This window comes from Scylla paramamosain, chromosome 9, assembly GCF_035594125.1.
Source record: "Scylla paramamosain isolate STU-SP2022 chromosome 9, ASM3559412v1, whole genome shotgun sequence".
Classification (NCBI taxonomy): Eukaryota; Metazoa; Arthropoda; class Malacostraca; order Decapoda; family Portunidae; genus Scylla; species Scylla paramamosain.
The window spans coordinates 2,613,568-2,633,462 of NC_087159.1; the positions used below are offsets into that span (position 1 = coordinate 2,613,568).

General features: G+C 44.7%; 1 protein-coding gene across 14 annotated transcripts in view; it reads right to left on the bottom strand.

Annotated features, from left to right (window-relative positions):
• The window catches only part of LOC135103402 (ephrin type-A receptor 4-A-like), a 49,515-nt gene that overhangs the window by 15,337 nt on the left and 14,283 nt on the right, over positions 1–19,895 (bottom strand). For 9 of the 14 annotated variants that reach the window (XM_064009579.1, XM_064009574.1, XM_064009568.1 and 6 more), the window contains exons 4-10: positions 4,933–5,088; positions 4,320–4,489; positions 3,698–3,842; positions 3,303–3,335; positions 2,007–2,113; positions 1,193–1,379; positions 642–753 (exon numbers count right to left, since the gene is read on the bottom strand). In XM_064009579.1, the coding sequence (XP_063865649.1) occupies positions 642–753; positions 1,193–1,379; positions 2,007–2,113; positions 3,303–3,335; positions 3,698–3,842; positions 4,320–4,489; positions 4,933–5,088 (910 nt within the window). The remainder of the gene's footprint in view (positions 1–641; positions 754–1,192; positions 1,380–2,006; positions 2,114–3,302; positions 3,336–3,697; positions 3,843–4,319; positions 4,490–4,932; positions 5,089–19,895) is intronic. The other 5 variants (XM_064009572.1, XM_064009571.1, XM_064009580.1 and 2 more) reach the window with 2 other exon arrangements.

Genomic DNA, 19,895 nt, shown 5'->3' on the forward strand with positions numbered 1-19,895 from the left:
TCCATGATACTCTACACTACTGAGACCATGCAAGTTATTCATTTTCTTTATCTTTCTCTCAATTTGTTAATGTGTGTGTGTGTGTGTGTGTGTGTGTGTGTGTGTGTGTGTGTGTGTGTGTGTGTGTGTGTGTGTGTGTGTGTGTGTGTGTGTGTGTGTGTGTTTGTAGATGCAACCATACAGCATGTTAATTCTAAATATACATACTAATCTAACTTTATCTAATTATGTGTACAGAAAAGTTCCATTACAGAGGTAACTGTAAGGTTTTAAGCTACACACTACATTTCCACTTTATTAATGTTTGAATGACAACTTTTCTCATGTTATTATAATATGAAGGAGAAAGGCAAGATTATGGAAGATCTGTAATGATAGAGCAAACTTTTACTGAGTCTATAAGTTAAACAGGTGTAGTCTTTAAAGGCTGTACTTAGTACAGGTCATGCAAAATACCAAGACAATAAGTAAAATCAAGCAACACTACATACTTAGTTAAATGTGTTATATAAGTAATTAACTTGAATAATAAAATCATAACTAAAGATATAAGATGGATATATCGACACATTTTCTCAAAAAACAAATTGAAACAAAAACACAAAATAATAAAGTAAAAAAAATGGATCACTGAAACGCACCTTCTGAGGAAGAGGAGAGTCATGATGACGATGACAGCAATCACCACAAAGGCTCCCACTGTTGCCCCCACAATGATGCGCACTTGAGTGTTATCTTCGTCTCCTACGTAGGCTGGAAATATAGCAGTCTGAGTCAAATATCACGGCACAGGCCTAGACTAAGGGAAGGGAGGATATGGAGGCTACATGTTGTACAGAGAATGAGTACAGGAGGAAAAAGAAAAGATTATAGATGAGGAGGAAGAGTAAAAGATCTTATTGCAATATCAAAGCACAGGCCTAGACTATGGGAAGGGAGGATACAGAAGCTACATGTTGTACAGAGAATGAGTACAGGAGGAAGAAGAAAAGATTATAGATAAGGAGGAAGAGTAAAAGAATTTATTGCAACATACATTAAGATAAAATTGTGAAAAAGGAGATAAAAAAAAACATATAATCTGAATAAGCATGAAAACTATAAGCAACTTCTTAAGAAATAGTCTTAACATCCAATAAGTATGCAGGGCCTAAACTAGAAAATGTCTCCAGTATATTCCAGCTAGCCTTACCAGTTCCTAACAGCTGCCCTGTCCTCTTGTAAATGGGTGGGGAGTATTTGCCCCACCCGTGTGTTGTCTTGGCTCGGACCTGGAAGCCGTAATCTGTCCCTTGCCTCAATGCAACAAGGGATGACTCTTCCTTCTTGGTGAGGATACTTGACGAGTTGTTGTGTTGGTCTCTCACATAGTACCGAACCTGTTGATATAATACCAATTCTATAAGTATGGCATGTATATTAAAAGCACAATGACCTGTAATATATGGTTTGGATTACAGGGAGTTGATGTTGGATTCTGAAAACATAATGATAGAGAGAAAATTTATGAGTATGAAAGACCAGAGATATAAAGGCCCCAAAAGTGATCTTAGGACCTGGAAGTTCTTATATTTCTAGTGTCTAAGGCTCTGCACTTCACACTTCCATGTCAGTGGTTCCAGTGAATACTTCTTGTGACTCAAAGTTTGTCCCACCTTCACATAAATTACCCAAATTTTTATGATGTTCCAAAATGAGATATGACAGCTTTTCCTATGCAAAAGGATCAATCCCTGGCCAAGAACAATAAAATTTACATAGAAAAAAGAAAAGGCCCACTGAGGTGCCAATCCCTAAAGAAAAAAGGGCCAAAAGAATTATCCAAAGTTGGAGAAGTATCTTGAGACCTCACTCTAGAAAGACTTCAAGTCATAGGAAGAAATACAGAAGAAGGCAGGGAGTTTGAGAGTTTACCTGTGAAAGGGACAAAAGAACTGTACTATAACATTAAGGCATAAACTGTATGGTATGATCTGGTATACTTAACTGTTTCACATGTTCCTTACCTCATACATCTCTATGTCGGAGTAAGGGTCGCTAGGAGCATCCCAAGCCAGGGAAATCTCTGTGCTCTTCACGCTGGTCACCCGCACATTGCTCACTGTGGAGGGCACTGCAGGAGAAGTCATTGGGTCAGTCTCGTCACTCCCTGCTCATGTTCATAAGAGTAATTCAGTTCCCCTAAGAGTTACTGAATGTGTTATATCAACTTCAAAGAAACATTCCTTAGTGAAGATGTCCATCTACATACACATGATTTTTACATATATTACTGAAAATTTAATGGTATCATATGTACAATGGAGGTTAAATTATCCTACTATTACAGTGGTCAGGGGGAGAAATAATAGAATAAGAAGTGCAGGATGTTACAAATGGTGGAGAAAAAAATGTGTGGTATAAATACAGAATTGGAACCAACAGCCCAATGTCAGACTGAACAGGTTTATGTAGCTCAAGTATTTCTGCTGTGCTCTTGACAAATGAAAACTAGAATAGTATAAAACCCTGCAAAGACTTCAATGGTGTCTCCAACACAAAGCAAACACAAGCCTTTAGTTCTGTCAGCTAAAATTCTTTCTTAACACTGTAACTCATAAATATACATCTTAATGAAGTTTCCTTCAAAATAATCTTATCTACTAAATAATCCTAAAGCATGCAAAGCAGTAAGAGTGAAGAAAAGGATAGGTAGAGATGAGAGATATGTGCACTGAGAAAATATCTTTCACTTTAATAAAACGAAGTCACACTAAAATATAATCTCTCTCTCTCTCTCTCTCTCTCTCTCTCTCTCTCTCTCTCTCTCTCTCTCTCTCTCTCTCTCTCTCTCTTTCTGTGAGCACTGAACAACATGTACAGATGTATCTCACTTATGCATGAACATTAATATTTTCAATAAAATTGCTCAATAATAATAACTACGGATAATGAAATCATTCATAAATTAATAATTTTGAATAACAATTATTGTAGTTATCACACTGAAAATGCATGAGAGAGAGAGAGAGAGAGAGAGAGAGAGAGAGAGAGAGAGAGAGAGAGAGAGAGAGAGAGAGAGAGAGAGAGAGAGAGAGAGAGAGAGAGAGAGAGAGAGAGAGAGAGAGAGAGAAATATGGTATATACAAAAATATCTAAGTACGTAACACATAAAATAATATACACAAATAGGGTTAATAAAGATCAATGTGAGTGGCAGTCTCTACTGTGAAGTGTGAGAGAGAGGAAGGGAAAGGGATGAAGGCACAGAAAGGAGAGGAGGAGGAGGAGGAGAAGCATTAACCAGGAGACGGTTCACCCACCCTCAGCCTCGTAGCCAATCACCATAAAGCGACCTTGGTCCGGGGAAGGAAAGGCTCACATTACTACATCGCACACACAATCACTACACTACACAACTACGTATTCAACAAGTGAGGTAAAGTACATGGTAATCTCTTAAATACATATTTACAAACACCTAATAATACTTTTGAATCTAAGCAGAAAGTTGTAAGTCCTATATATTTACTATTATGAAAAAACATGTGGTATTTTTTGCTTCTCCTCTGCAAAACAAACTACTGTCCAAATCTTCTTTCATAATGTACATAAGTGGTTACACCTCAGCCATTAAGTGCAAGTACTCAAACTAACCTATGTTTGCGACTCAAAGGTACGGGACAGCTAAGTGTGTGGTGGACAGTGGGCAGCTTACCTGATGCCTCAGTGGTGACAGTGATGTCCAGGTACTGTGCCTCAGGGGCCTGCTTGGATACCCCATTCTCGGCAAACACCTGGAAGCGGTAGGTGGTGACGGGGTTGAGGCCACTGATGGTGACCTGCGTGGCGTTGAACCTCTCCTGTGGTGCAAGATACAGTGTTAGTCAGTCCTGGGCTGCCTGTGTGTGGGGTGGTGGACACTCAACAGTAATGGATTGGTAGTGTAATGTACTTAGTTGTATTGCATGCTGCAGTGTGTTTAATCTGATGCTGTGTTGGAGTATATTGAAATAGAATGCGACTCTCAAAGTTTTCATGTTTTTTACAGTATATCATTCCATAAAAAAAATCATATAAACTGGTGAATAAATAAATGCCGAACTTTATGATACATTTTAACAAGGTGATGTATATTTATGTTGTTTTGGAGTGGCTTGCAGCAATTATAACTATGTATGTAACCCATATTCTTTTATATTAATACACAGATACATTCAAAGATGGTGAGATAAATAAATAAATACATAATAACTAACTAGCCAAGTAAATAAATATGTAGCTCCTTATACTGTATCAAGATGGTGAGGATATAGTGACAATGCTCTCCAGTGGCTTACATCTGCCATTTGCGGCGGGTAGTAAGAGACGTGGCTGCCGCAAGCGTCGCACACCACGCGGTACAAGGTGTCGGTGCGCCCGCCCTCGTTGAGCGGCGGCTGCCAGGCCAGGATCACTGTCGACTGGTCTACAAAATTCACCGTGATGTTCTGTGGCTTGCTGGGAGGACCTGATGAGGGATATGTAAAAGTTAATAATGAAAGTTTCAATCGTGATTCCATGTGCCATCATTACTGAAGTTACACAGGCCAGGATTCTGAAACGCTTTGCTCTCTCACCACGACTATTTTCAAACGACACACAGTTGATTAGCTGGGCTCTCAAGTGTTTCTCCTGTTAATAATGTAGGAAATTTTATAAGAATGTCCCTTGAACAATAAAAAAAAAAAAACACCCTTAAAATCCAGTGTAATTTAAACTATAGCAGAGCCCTTTGAAAGCAGTCGCAGTGTGGCGAAGAAGTGCTTCCGAATACGGTCCATAACCTAAACAATGACAAACCTATTCATCATTTAGGAAAACATCGTGTATTTACTTTAATAGTTTCACATCTATACATTTAATATCAAAATTATAAATACACAAGAACACTTGATACTAAGGGGTACTAACGTGTGCAGGGCATGCCGCGGGGGTCCTTGGGGGCGCGGAAGTAGCCTGTGTCGCAGCGGCATTCTGAGGCTCCGGCGTGGGCGGCGGCGCTGTGTTCCGGACAGTCGCGGCACTCGTCGGCGCCCACACTGTCCTTGTACTTTCCTGGCGGGCACACTGCGGAGAGAAGACATTACAGGGTTAGTTCATGCAGCCATCAAGGATAATAACTAAATGGCAACACACAAATAGTAAACACAAAATACGAACAATTAGTATTCACTCCTGTATTTCAAAGACGGTCAAGTACTTTCGCTATCTTAACCCCAACCTTCGCACACTCCGGGGCAAAGACAGTACAGGATTAGCTCACGCCGCTGCCATAAGGAACAACTACTGACAACACAGCAATAGGAAATACAAACAGCAAATTTTTTGGTCCTATATTTCAAACACGGTGAAGTAATTTCGCAATCTTTACTCGAACCTCCTCCATTCTTTCCTCAGTCTTGTCTCTTGAAAGCTCCGTCCCTCCCCGTACCCTCCCTCCTTGTACTTAGCCTCTCAGCACTCTCTCCGCCTCGCCTCGCCCCGCCCCGCCACACCCACCCCAGTAAATTCACTCTTTTCTCTTTCCCTCCCGTCAACTTTTCTCAACTAGTTCGCCATCAGTACCTTAAAAAGAATAATAAAAAAAAAAAAGTGTCAGGAAGGGTGGGAGGAGTGTCTCTCGTCCGCAACTTTATCCATCAACTTTCATCTTTCAACGTGGGTCCTGAAATTTACCTTTTAATTCAACTGTTTATGTAAAATTTAATGCGATGATATGTAGTAAAAAAGAAAAGAAAGTTTGGTAGATATTTAAATTTGAGATGAGAACTTGGCGGAGAGAGAGAGAGAGAGAGAGAGAGAGAGAGAGAGAGAGAGAGAGAGAGAGAGAGAGAGAGAGAGAGAGAGAGAGAGAGAGAGAGAGTTAGCAGGCCAGTACCACCATCACCACCGCCACAGCCCGCATCGCCTTTGATCACGTATGAATGTTGATAAATATAAATTAATCTCAATTTGGTGCAATTTTTTTTTGTGATTAATAATTATCGGAGTTCTTTCATGTGTGCGGGGCTCAATAATCTGCCTTCAGCTGCGACAAACAAAATGCGGGCGATGGCGTAACAACTCTGCATTGTGGCTGATTCGACACCAACACCACCATCACCACCACCGCCATCACGTCAACGGAACGCTAAACGATGCAACACAACACCAGCACGACGGAATGTATTACAAACGTAAAAATATAATGAACAAATAAAGTAAAAAAATAAAATAAAGTAAAGTAGTAGTAGTAGTAGTAGTAGTAGTATAAAAAAAAATCTACACCACCACCACCACCACCACCACGCTACACCACTTACAACAATGCAATAAAACCTTTAAAACTTTCTACAGCAGGGAACCCATCGCGATTTTTTCTTGACAGCCTCTCTTTTTTTTCTTTTCCTCTTCTCTTTTGCTTTGTCGCCTTTCGTTCATTACAACATCCATATATAAAGAGAGAAACACCGAAGCATTTATCTTACTCCACTCTTAATTACGTATTTTATTTATAGCTCAACAAATAAAGAAAACCCTGAGATACTCGTGAATGCAAAACGGTGATGCTAAATGAACATGGGAAGAGAAATCAAGAACTATAAACACGTTCCTGCTTGGTTGTCTTGGCGACGGCGCGAGGGTGGAAGGAGTGAGGAAAGAGGATGAGAAGGAAAGAGAAAGAAGAGGGCGGTATGCAGAGGAAAGAGGGGGGGAGGAGGGGAAGGAATTGCACGGGGAGTGGAGCGTGGAGAGGAGGAGGAGGAGGGTGTGAAGGAATGGTGGAAGCAGAGGAACAAGGGACAAGGAAGAGAAAGACAAACACTTCAGTGATGGGAGGAAGAGATGGAGGAAAACGGATGACACACACACACACACACACACACACACACACACACACACACACACACACACACACACGGGGTACGTCTGCCATTCGCGTGTCTGCAGTTGCATTTCTTCGACTAATAACTCAGTAGTGTCCTTTTCCTCTTCCTCCTCCTTCAATCCTATCGTCTTCCTTTCCATTCTTAGCATCTTTCCTCCTCCTCTCTTCCTCCAGCCCTTATTCACCTGTGTTGTCATTCCTGTTAACCTACTCTCCGATTCCTTTACCTTGTTTACCTGTCCCTATCCTCCTTGTTCACCTGTGCTTTCCTTCCTGTTAACCTATTCACCTGCTCTCCTATTCCTTTTATTCTATCTACCTGTCCTCTTACCTCACCCTATCCTCCTTAACCTGTTCACCTGTCCTCTTCACTTGTACTCTCAGCGACCTCACTTGCTTCTCCACTTCCCCCTCCACTCGTAGACCATGTCCATATTCTTCCTATCAATAAACTAAGCATCAAATTCAAGTCCAGCTCGCCGCCGCTTCCAGAAAAATTACAGAAGGAAAATGGAGACTGAGGAAGATAAAGAAAGAAGATGGTTGGGTCTTCTTAACTAATAGCGCCCCGCAGCAGCTTCGAAGGACTTGGGAGGCTGGGTGGAGAGAGGAGTGGGGTGCAGATTTGACGGTCTGGGGGTTACGGATGGTTGTGGAGGAGGAGGAGGAGGAGGAGGAGGAGGAGGGTTAGTGGATTAATCTTTTGTGTGTGAATTAAACTGTAGATGAAGAGCTACTGTACTACACACACACACACACACACACACACACACACACACACTCAATTTTCTTATCTTCCACTTACTTCCCTTTTCTCTATCTATTCCTCCACCTAAGTCACTTCATTACAAACACAATATTATTACCCTTTTTTTTCCATTCCAGTACCTTCATTCATCTCTATTCCTCCATACAAAAAGCTAATACACTGCCAGACACAATATTATTACATTTTTTAGTCGGTTCACTTATCTCTCTATTTGTCCTTCTTATGTCACTTCCCAAACCAGCAACATGAGGGAGAAGAGAAAGAGAGGTAAGAAGTGTAATATACTTGTAAGAATGAAATGTGACTTCTCTACCCATTTTCTACCCTATTTCATGTTCTCTTACAAAAACTGAGAGAAAAAAAAAACGAGAGAGAGAGAGAGAGAGAGAGAGAGAGAGAGAGAGAGAGAGAGAGAGAGAGAGAGAGAGAGAGAGAGAGAGAGAGAGAGAGAGAGAGAGAGAGAGAGAGCATTAACAACGAGATACGACAGGAGAAAAACAAAACATGATGCAAACAGATGCGAAAGAAGAAAAAAAAGTTAAAAAAAAAAAAGAAAGCTGTGATGTCAAAAGGTCAGGCAATGTGAACGCTACCACTCCTAACACCAGAGTAAGGTTAATCTTTAGACCAACAAATAGTGAATGAAAGAAACTCACACGCACACCCATCCCCATCCAGCGCACTTAATGACAACTCCTCGCCCTCTTACCTTACGGACGCGAGCACTTAAATAAATTCCCAGGCAAAATCCCTTTAACCCTATAACTTGGCGCGCGGGACTCTGAATACCGGGCGGCACCAGCGGAAGGGGCTTGTCTGGGTAATGGGGGCGCGGCTGGGAAACCGGTAAGGTGACACGATAAAGAGTACTGAGTGATAATGAAAAGTTGATGAGAACACGATGGTGAGGCGGGGACCGGGTGAAGAAAAAAGAGAGAAAAAAAAAAAAGGAAGAAAAAGAAGCGATAAGAAAAGAGGTAAGGATGTAATGCTAGTGGCTGAGGATAATACTCGTGAATGCTATTACATGACAAAGTAATGGCAGGACTGTATTTTTGTTTTTTGTTATCTCTTTCTCTCTCTTTTTCCCTGCCGGAGTTAGGAAAGGAGATAATACTTGGGCTAAACAGAAGAGGGAAATGACCAGAACCAGGAATAAATGAAGAGGAGGAGGAGGAGAAAGAAAAAAAAAAGTGGATGAGGATGAGGATGAGGAGGAGGAGGAGGTGGTGAAGGTGGAAAAGGAGGAGGACAGGAGGCCGGGAAGTCCATCACCAGTTTCTTTACTTAAACACTTGATCGTTGTCATTAGCAACGCTTCGCTGATTCTTGCCTGCCTCTCTCTCTCTCTCTCTCTCTCTCTCTCTCTCTCTCTCTCTCTCTCTCTCTCTCTCTCTCTCTCTCAGAAATACGCGTTTGCTCAAGGATTTCGCAAAGGTCCATATTTTCCTACGTTTCTTTCACTTCCCCAGGTTTGCACTGAAAGGAACGGACAAGGGAGGAACGACGAAAGAGGAGAAGCGAGAGAGGAATCAAGGAGGAGGAGGAGGAGGAGGAGGAGGAGGAGGAGGAGGAACTAGGAAGGAGGTGCATCAAGAGGAATACCCTCGAAGTTCCTGCCGCCTCTCGGAACAAAAGACGATCCCTGCACACGATACAACTCAAGAAGCGCCAACACTAAGCTCTGAAAATAGTCTGCCGGGGCTAAACTTCCTGCTGCGCGAGGGGGAAGCGAGGCAGGCGACCAGCACGCGGGAGATCTGCCCCGGGGAATGCTACACACCAGCGTCAGGGAAGAGTCTTGATAGAAACGATGAAAAGGCATGATAAACTAAAAATACTTGGATTGATATGAAAGAGAGGGAGAGAGAGGAAAGTTTGAATAGATAAAGGTACTGTTTTTTTGTGATCTGCTCTACACTACAGGGGAAAGTCTTGATGGAAACGAAGAAAAGCAAGATAAAAAGATACTTGGATTGATATTAAAAAAAAAAGAGAAAAGTTTGAATAGATAAACGTACGTATTAAGTTTTTTTTTTCTCGACCTTTCTTCAGCATCAAGATTTCATGAATGTGAAAACTTTGCATTAAACTATACAGTAAACCATATATTTTTTTATTTAATTATTTTTCCCATTTCCAGTCTTTGTCTCAGAGATGGAGAGGTGAGGAAGAAGAGGACTTAATGATGGAAAGGAAGGAAAGGGAAGGAAAGAAAGTAGATGGAAGGAAGAATGAGGGTAGGTTGGATAAACAAGGCAAGCGAAAGGAAGAAAGGAAGGAAAAATATAAAGGAAGAAAGGGAAGCAAGTGGAAGGAAGAATGAAGGAAGCCAGGATAAACAAGGCAAGCGAAAGGAAAAAAGAAAGGAAGAATGGGAAGGGTTAAAGGGAAAGGAAACAAGTGGAAAGAGGAATGAGAAAAACACAACACACAAGACGAGGAAAATGAAAAAAAAGAGAAGGAAAGATGGAAAAGGAAGAAAGGGAAGGGAAGCAGGTGGAAGAATGAGGGAAGCAAGAATAAACAAGGCGAGCGAAAGGAAGAAGGGAAGGAAGGGAAGCAGGTGGAAGGAAGGATGATGGAAGCACGGCATACAACACACAGAGAGAAAGACACACCTGGATGGGAAGCATTTTGTTTTACCGTCATCTTTTACGAGGGAAAGAAGGAAGATAATCACGGACCGTAAAGTTTAAACTGATGAAATGAAGACACACAGATGGATGCATGGCAGGAAGGAAGGAAGGATGGAAGGAAGGGGGAATAAAAATGAAATATCCACAAAATAGACAGACAGGCAGACAGTCACGCCAGCGGACAGGCAAACACCGCCAGACGCTCACTAGTAAACACACGCTCATTACTGTCTGCGCTCCTGACGCTGATGCACCTCCTCCTCCTCCTCCTCCTCCTCCTCCTCCACACCACCAACAGCACTTTGATGGCGGGTAAGCACTGACAAGTCAACACCACCACCACCACCACCACCACCACTACTACTACTACAGCCACCCCCCTCCATCACCACCTCCACCATACCAAAAAACAGCTCATTCATCAGACACACAGACATTTCCTTTCATTAGTCCGCCATGATTGTTGTTTATCCTTAAATTATGTGAATTGCTTCCATTACAGAATGTGCTCGTGATGAAAAGCTCTATTTTCTATTCATCACCACTGCTACTACTGCTACTGCTACTACTACTGCTACTACTGCCTTGCTGCTTCCGTAATCCAAGCATCACCACTACCACGTAAAAAATTCTACTCCTACTACCACCACCACCATCACTCGGTCTAAGCACTTAACGTCATTGCATCTAATTTGACTAATTGCTTAAAACTTTTCGAATTGCTAAACTTAATGACATCTTCGGTCCTTACACGGCCCCCTCTCACTCTCCTTCCTCCCCTCCCGTGTGTGTGTGTGCGTGTGTGTGTTTCTCTCCATCCAATTCTCGCTGGCTTTCCCTATTGCGCTCCTCCTCTTCCTCCTCCCCCTCCTCTATCTTCCCCCCTCCTCTTCCTCCTTCCAACTCCCTGGCGATTACTCTGCTTGTTAGTTCTCCTTGTTAGCCCACTAACTGCCTCCCTTCCTCCCTTCCCTCGTCTCCTCTATCCTTATCCTCTCCCCCTCCCCCCCACACACACACACGAGATCTGACGAAGAAATAGTATCCATAAGTGTATCTCTTTCTTCTCTCCCTTTTCTCGTCATCCTCTGTCTCCCCAACACAGGCCACGAGGGGAGAAGAGGGGAGAGAGAGAGAGAGAGGAGAGACAGGATAGGAGACAGTGTAGTATAGGGAGAGAAGAGTTGAGGAGAGGAAGAGAGGAGACAGTGTGGCGTAGGGAGGAGAGGGGAGGGGAGAGAAGGGGAGGTACCATCACTTACTCATAAAAGCATACACATAAAAATGACAATTACCTCTTCACTCAAATGAACTCGGTAACAATATTTCAATCTGTAATAACTGGTGATTAAAAGGTTTGCATTATTATTATCATCTTTTTTTTATTCGAGGGTAAACAGGGATGAAAGAGAGAGAGAGAGAGAGAGAGAGACTCGGACGCTCTTATTTGTGGTACTGTTAAAAAAATATTGTGTAGCCACTGAAGTGTAAATCTCTCTCTCTCTCTCTCTCTCTCTCTCTCTCTCTCTCTCTCTCTCTCTCTCTCTCTCTCTCTCTCTCTCTCTCTCAGTGAAAGTTTAATGTTCATCTGTGATTAAATATTTCTGAGGGAGTAAAAGAGAGTTGTAAATTGGGAGATACGGACTCTCTCTCTCTCTCTCTCTCTCTCTCTCTCTCTCTCTCTCTCTCTCTCTCTCTCTCTCTCTCTCTCTCTCTCTCTCCCTGCGTCTAATTTATGGAATATTTCTTTTCTTCCTTTTTTCTTCCCTCTCGGCTCGGCAATACTCACCCTCCATCCCATCTCCTTCCTCCTTTCATTTCTATTCCTCCTCTCACTTCCATTCTGCTTCTTTTATTTGAATTTTTCTTGCTTCGAGTTTCCTTCATGTGTTTATATTTGGTTTTCCCTCCTCCCTTCTTTTTTTTTTCCAATTTTCTTTTCGTTAAAGTTCCTCCCTTGGTAACACACACTAGTATTTTATTTTTATTTTAGCTGCTCTCCCTCTCTCTCTCTCTCTCTCTCTCTCTCTCTCTCTCTCTCTCTCTCTCTCTCTCTCCTCTCTCTCTCTCTCTCTCTCTAATATATATGTTCCCGTTCCTTATTTGTATTATTTTCCCTTCCTTCTATCCTCGGTTTCTTTAGTTTTTTTCTTTTCTCCCTCGCTTTCCCTCCCCGTCCCCCTCTCTCCCTCTAATATATATATTCCCGTTCATTACTTTTTCCTTCTCTTCCTTCTATCCTCGGGTTCTATTACAAATACCATTCGTACAGCTTCAATTACAAAGACCCTGCCTCCCCTTGAAACTACTACCATTTATTATTACAGTACTCCACCATTCCCTCCCTTCCCTTTCGCCCCCCCATCATTTTTATTTTTCTTTGTACCACCCCTGCGCCCCCTTCGCGTCTCCCTCATCTTGGCCGGGTCCGGATAACACAAACGGTGCCAATTACCCTCCCCAAAAAGTTAAATTACGGGGTGTGTTTCTCTGTACGTACCGTGTCCCCCCCCCCCCTTCCTTTCTCTCCCCTTCGTCTCTCTTTCGATCCCCAGGAGGCCCTGTGAGGGAAGCAGCGAAGGAGAGGTTATGGGAGGGAGAAACTGAAGGAGGCAAGGAGGCAGAGGAGGGAAGGAAGGAGTTGTGGATGATATGAAGGAAGAAAGGAGAGAAAAATGAGTGAAGTGGTAGCAAATAAGGTAAAGGAGAGGGGTAAGATGAAAAGCAGAGAGAGAGGAAAGAACGGAGGGAGAGAGGAAGGAAGAAAAGCGTGGGAGACTAAGTTGTAGATGGCAAGAAGGAAGGGAGGAAAAGGAAAATGGCCAAGTGAAGTAATGGAATGAGGGAGGTGAAAAGAAAACTTAGAAGTAAGTAAGTAAGGAAGGAAGGAAGGAAGGAAGGAGCAAGGAATGAGTCGGAGTAACTTGAAAATGAATAGGAGGGAAGATGCAAACAGTAGGAAGAAGTACGAAGGAAGAGGGGCGAAGGAGAAAAGAGAACCGTGGAGAAACTAATGAATGGAACTAGGACACGAAGTCTAGAAGGAGGAACGACCTGAAGAAGACGAGGAAAAAGAAAACGAAGCAAAAAAGAAAGAGATCAGACGTGAGAAAGTGGGTGGGAGGCTGCAGATCTAGTGAGGCAGCGGGGACGGTGAGAAAAAAGAAAAAGAAAAAAGAAAAAAAGAGAAAGATGAAGAAAAAACTAAAAAGAAAAAGCGAAATAAGCAACTACAGAAATAAGAGTGAGAGAAACAGCAGCAGCAGTATTCTCACCTAGTAACACAGCAGCCGGGAGGAGGAGGAGGAGGAGGAGGAGCACGAGATAGAGAGAATACACTCCACCTTCACCACCATCACAGCCACCGCCACAACCACCGCCACAGCCCAGCCATCTCTCCGTTCCCGCCGACTATAAAGTTTTCGCTCGAGGAAAACCCAAAATAATCGACGTTGGAGGAAACAGCTCCGGCCCACAACTCCGCTAATGAAGCCTTTCACGCACTCCTCCCGGCCGCCGCGCGTGTGTGTGGTGCCAATGGTGGGAGGGAAGTGGGAAAGGGTTGGTTGGGGGAGGGGAAAGGAGGAGAGGGAAGGGGGAGGCTGGAGTGAAGGGTGAGGGGAATGGGAAGGAGGAGAGGGGATGAAAGGCTAGCTAGATAAGAGAAGGGAGGCACTGGCTGGGTTACTGCAAGGAGGGGTGCTTAGTGTTGAGACATGCAGGTTTTTGGTATGAACTTATCAGACGGGAAAGGAAGATGGCTCAAGCACTCGTGGCGGGAAGGAAAGGAAGGGGAGTGGTTACTGGTGTGAATGGCGAGGAATGGAGGCGAGGAGGGAATGGTAAGCAGTGACAAAGGAGAGGAAGAGGGCGTGGCGTGGCGTGGCGGCCCAGCAACGCCCAGGAGACTTCACCACGCGGTCATTTGGTGAACGACGCATCCTGGATCACTTCGAATACGGACTAACGAACGCACGAACTGACATACACGCATAAACACACGTTCACCTCCCGCTGCAGCCTTCCATCTAATTTCACTGACAGATCTGACCATAAAAGGAAGTTAAAAGGGGTTTATTGAACACAACACGTGATATATGAAATGTTTCTCTGCATCGTATCCTCAAATGTTTCGTCTTCTCATTGTGATTACTTTTAACAAGGTGTACTGGAAGTGATTGGGATTTTAAGGAGCGCTTTCGTGAAGGTAGTAACAGTTTAACAAGGACTCGGCATCACAAATGAGAAAAAAAAAGTCCATGAGAACCAACTAATTATTTTTGTGGTCTTTGAATAGTTATGATAGGAGTTCTTGGGGTTTGAGAAGACAGTCCTGTTAACGGCGGTGATAGACAAGGCCTGAGTGAGTGGCTAGCTTGAGAACGGGTGAGAGATGAACTGAGGGCGCCTAGTGATGACAGTTGTAGACTAACGAAGCTTTTACTCTTTATGGCAGAGACGCGAAGACAGGCTGGTGATTACAACCTACGCCTCGAGTCCGGTGCGGGCGAAGAGAGAGCGAGGAAGGTGGGGGAGAGTAAGGGGACGAAAGGGTGCGCAGGCGGGGTGACTGAAGGAGGGACGGAGGGAAGCAGCTCCTTGGCGGGTCGGAGATCAGGTTACTTGGTGATGGCGCCGCACGATAACACAGGTTAGGAAAAGGCTGTCCGCCCGCCCACCTGCCTCTACTCTCCCGGCGGCGGCGTCTTGGTAAGGGCGCACTGCAGGGCTACTGGGGTGGGGGAGATGAAGAGGAGGAGGAGGAGGAGGAGGAGGAGGAGGAGGAGGAGGAGGAGGGCAGGGGATGGTGTAAGAGAAGCGTGTTCGGCAAAATGGGGACACGAGAGAGAGAGAGAGAGAGAGAGAGAGAGAGAGAGAGAGAGAGAGAGAGAGAGAGAGAGAGAGAGAGAGAGAGAGAGAGAGAGAGAGAGAGAGAGAATGCGTGAAGTAAAACCACAGAGGATGGACACAGACAAGCCTCCAGGACCTCGCCCCTTCAGTGCAATATTCAACTTTCAAGATGAATCGCCGTTCTGCTCTTCCCGCTGCTCCTCAAAGCATTGTTCCTCTTAGTTCCCCTTCACTGCTTCTCCTCTCCTCTCTTCCTCCTCCTCTTCTTCCTCGAACCCCGCTGCTCTTCTTCCCCTACGCCAAAACCTCTCCCTCTCTCCTTCCCTCCCATCGCCCATCCTTATCCCCTAACTGATCAAAAACTGGTCTAATTTTTGTTCCTCTGCTGAGTTTAACTTTGAGAAACTGTCAACTACCACTTCCATCATCCCAGGCGTGTGTGTGTGTGTGTGTGTGTGTGTGTGTGTGTGTGTGTGTGTACTGAGGGAGGGAGGTAAGTACGAGAAGGCTACAAAGGACAAAGGGTATTCCACACAAGAGATCTTCACCTCTTAATCACTTCTATCAATGGTTCGGGACAGGTAACATCAGCCCACCCGACAGGTGCTCTACCCAGGCCACTGACACATATCTTTTTCGGCCCCCTCCACTACCACCACCACCACCACCACCACTGCGCGTAGCCTTCAACTAAACTAAAAAAAAAAAAAAAAAAAAAAAAAAAAAGGACGAACAGGGAGAGAAAAGATGAAGGAAGAACAGTGAGAGAAGAAAGAGAGGGAGGGAATAGAGAAAGCGATTATCTCTAACTACCACCATCACCAGTGCTACTTGTAACCGACTGTATATATATAGCACCACCACCACCACCACCACTATGCACCACCACACCTCCACCTCCTGCTTACATTAGCTCCCCAAACTTGTCCTCCTCGTCCTCGCCCTAGTCCTTTCCGAAATATACGACGGGCTGGGCAGTTCTGAATCAATTATATCCCAGGGGCTTCCCAGGCGCCCTTACACCCCTCCTGAACACCCCCTTCCCTCAGTTCTTCCCTCCCTAACCCGTGAGCCCTGAGCCGTGATAGCAACGGCCGCGGTTATGAACGAGGCAACGCAAAACAAGACTGCTGGGTATAGCTGGGGTTCCGCAGGGTAATGAAGACAGATGGACACTCACTCCCTCGCGTTATATATACAAGGCAGTGCTCGGGATTTTTGCTCTATGTGTGTACGAATGTAGTGTCTCTCCTTCTCTTTCTTTTTCTTCTTCTTCTTTGTTGTTGTTGTTGTTTTTGTTGTTGTTGTCTTGGGAGCTTTGTGCGATTTGTAGTACGCGTGTCAGAAGGTGTGATAAATGTGCCAATGGTGATGATGATGGTGTTGGTGGTGGTAGTGGTGGTGATGACTCTTATCGCCTTTCTTTGTGATGTCCTCTCTCTCTCTCTCTCTCTCTCTCTCTCTCTCTCTCTCTCTCTCTCTCTCTCTCTCTCTCTTCTGTTTCCCTTACGTTTACAAGATGCTGGACAAGACAAAACCACTTCCAACACCACTACCACCACCACCAACACCACCATTAGCTATTTGTCATATCATTCACTAGAACACACATTCCCACCACCACCACCACCACCACCACCACTGCTGCTGCTGCTGCGCGATCCATTAAGCGACGAGACAGAACGAGGAGGTCATTATGATGGTGAGAGTAAGTTCATTCGTCACCATTACCGACCACACGCCCGCAGCGCCGCCCCAGCCACCTCCCACGCCCACAACACCTGTCCTGCTGCTCACCTGCCCACCCACCTCCCTGCCCACACCCCGCCCATGGGAGTAATAAAGATCGTTTTCTAAATTTATTACCTCTTGGTGGTTTTGTGTTTCGTGCTGTTTTTCTTGGGGTTTGTTATGTTTGTTTATGTTTTTCGTTGTCCTTTTTGATGGTTAAGGGAAGGTGTGGCAGTGAGAGAGGTGTGGGAGAAGTGGAAGAGGAGAAGTGAAAATACCAAGGGAAACGTGAAAATGAGTAAAAATAAGACTAGGAAGACATAAAAAAAAAAAAAGGAATTGAAAGGAGGAGACGGTCAGGAGGAAGAGGAGGAAGAGGAGGTGAATAAATAAAAATAAGAAAGTAAATAGTAAGAATTAATAATGAGAACAAGAAAAAAAAAAAGATGAAGGAGCAGAAGGAGACGGTTAGGAAGATAAAGAAAAAGAGGAGGAGGAGGAGGAGGAGGAGGAGGAGGAGGAGGAGGAGGAGGAGGAGGAGGAGGAGGAGACAAGCGTACAATATCAAGGCAGAACAAGATACCAATGGGTTATTACACAAGATTCCTTTCTTGGCCATAAACTGCAGCCGCCGACTCCTTGACTCCCTGACCACCACGCCACTGTCTCCTGCGCCCGCCCTTCAACCCACCCTTCCCTTCCCCTCTTCTTCAACCCTTTGCCTCCACTTCCCTTCAACCCTTTCTGTCCCATCCCTCAACCCTTCCCCTCAACCCTCTCCTCGTCCTCTCATCCCCGCATCCCTACTTTCCCTCGCCTTCCCCATATCCCCAAAGCCCCCATGTCTATTCCACCCCCCCCCCCCCCCCTCTCTCTCTCTCTCTCTCTCTCTCTCTCTCTCTCTCTCTCTCTCTCTCTCTCTCTCTCTCTCTCTGACAAACAAGTCTTCCCCGACCACCAGGTGAGGGCACGCCGCTCCCCCTTCCCGCCATCTCCCTCTCCTCCCTCTTCCCTTCCCCTCCTTCCCCCTTCAGGAGCAGAGGCAGCGTCCCCAGGCAGTCCATTAAGTGTGTGTGTACAGTTTGCTTTCTTCCTATTTATTTATTGTTTTTTTCTTTTCTTTTACTTCAACGTTTGTTGGCTGTTTACTGTTTTGTCCTTGGGTGTTTCTTTGTTTAGTGTTTGTTTTTTGGTACTTGTCTGTTTTTTTTTTTGTGTTTAGTTTGATTTTTTTTGTTTTTGTTTCTCTTTCATTTGTTTCAGTTTTTTGTCTTTGGATGTTTCTTAAATTTGTTCCTTGTTTTGATATTTGTCTACTGTTTGTTTGATTTTCGTTTTATTTTATTTTATTTTTTTTTTTCTAATCAGAGTGCTTTTATTCTATTCTATTCGTGTTATTTTGTGTCCTCGTTTTTCTTCATTCGTATTAATGGACTCGGTCAAAATCTTAATTCTCTTACAATTCCTGCCACAAACGGTTTCTGAATTCCTCACTCGTCTCCTTCATCATGACTTCCCCTTTTCTCTCTTTCTCTCTCTCTCTCTATTCTTTTTACACTATTTTATTTAATCAATTTCCTCTTAACTCCTTTCATCTTCACGCACTTTTTTTTTCCGTTCCCTACATGTTTTTTCTTCCCCTCCATCTTTTTATTCACGGTCCCCGCCGCTCATTATGCGCTTGTCTCTCATTCCCTCCACTCATTTCCACCTCACTGCCTCCTGCTCTGTCCCACCTTTTCTCTCCGTTCCTCCCTTCCACGCTGCTTCGTCACCCTCCATCCCTCCCTCCCATACCTAACCCACCTATACCCAAGCATCCCCCACTCCCTTCCACCCTCCCATACCTAGCCCACCTACCTATACCCCTCCAATCCCCGCTATCTCCCATACCTTCCTATACCGTCCCGTAGCGCCCTACCTCCCCTTCACCCCCTCTGCCCGGGAGGCCTGCCACAGGGAACTGGTTTGGTAAATAAACTCTCCGAAACCTGTAATTAAAATCTCATCGCTATTCTGCCTCAAACTTATGATCCTCTTCCACCTGGGCGGCCGCGAAAGGTAAGTCAAATGAAATAATGGATGGATACCCCGTGTTAACCGGACATGGGCGCCTTGATTCCCTTGTTTGCGGTAATGGCGAGGGAGAGGGAGATGCGGCGTGACGGCCCTGGCTGCGGGGAGGCTGGGGTGGGGTGTGAGGACGGTGGCGGTGGGTGAGGATGAGGGGTGGTGGTGGGGGTGGTGGTAGAAGTGGTGAATGGTGTGTTTCTGTTTCTCAGTGGTGGTGGTGGTGGTGGTGGTGGTGGTGGTGCAGGAATAGAGAGAAAAAAAAAAGAAAAATAAACAGAATAAGACGATAAGATGAGGAAAAAGGAGAAGAAGAAGAAGAAGAAGAAGAAGAAGAAGAAGAAGAAGAAGAAGAAGAGAGACCAGACAATAATAATACACAATTATTACTACAATTATTATTATTATTATTATTATTATTATTATTAGTAGTAGTAGTAGTAGTAGTAGCAGTAGCAGTAACAATCACAGCAGTAGTAACACCATCATCACCACCACCACCACCACCACCACCACAACACAACAGAGGTAGCAGCATCAGAGACCGCCCTCATTTTTCTTCCTTTCTAATGGTTCAGGGGATGGATGATGGGTCTGGTGGTGGCGGCGGCGGTGATGGTGGCGGCGGTGGCGGTGATGGTGGTGGTAATCGAGGTGGTGGGCAGTGGATAAGTGATTGTGATGGTTGTTGTGGTGGCGGCGGCGGCTGTGGCGGACCCCCGGTAGTGGCAAGGGTGACTAATATGAGTAATAGTGGTGTGGTGGTGATGGGCGGCGGTGCTGGGTGGGCGGGTGGGCGATGGGTGGCGGGCGGGTGGCGAAGAGCGGCGGGCGGGTGGCGAAGGGCGGCGCGGCTAATGGTTGACAGGTTTGGTAATGGGGTGGTGGTGACAGTGACAGCAGTGGCGCTTAGATGTCAGAGAGAGAGAGAGAGAGAGAGAGAGAG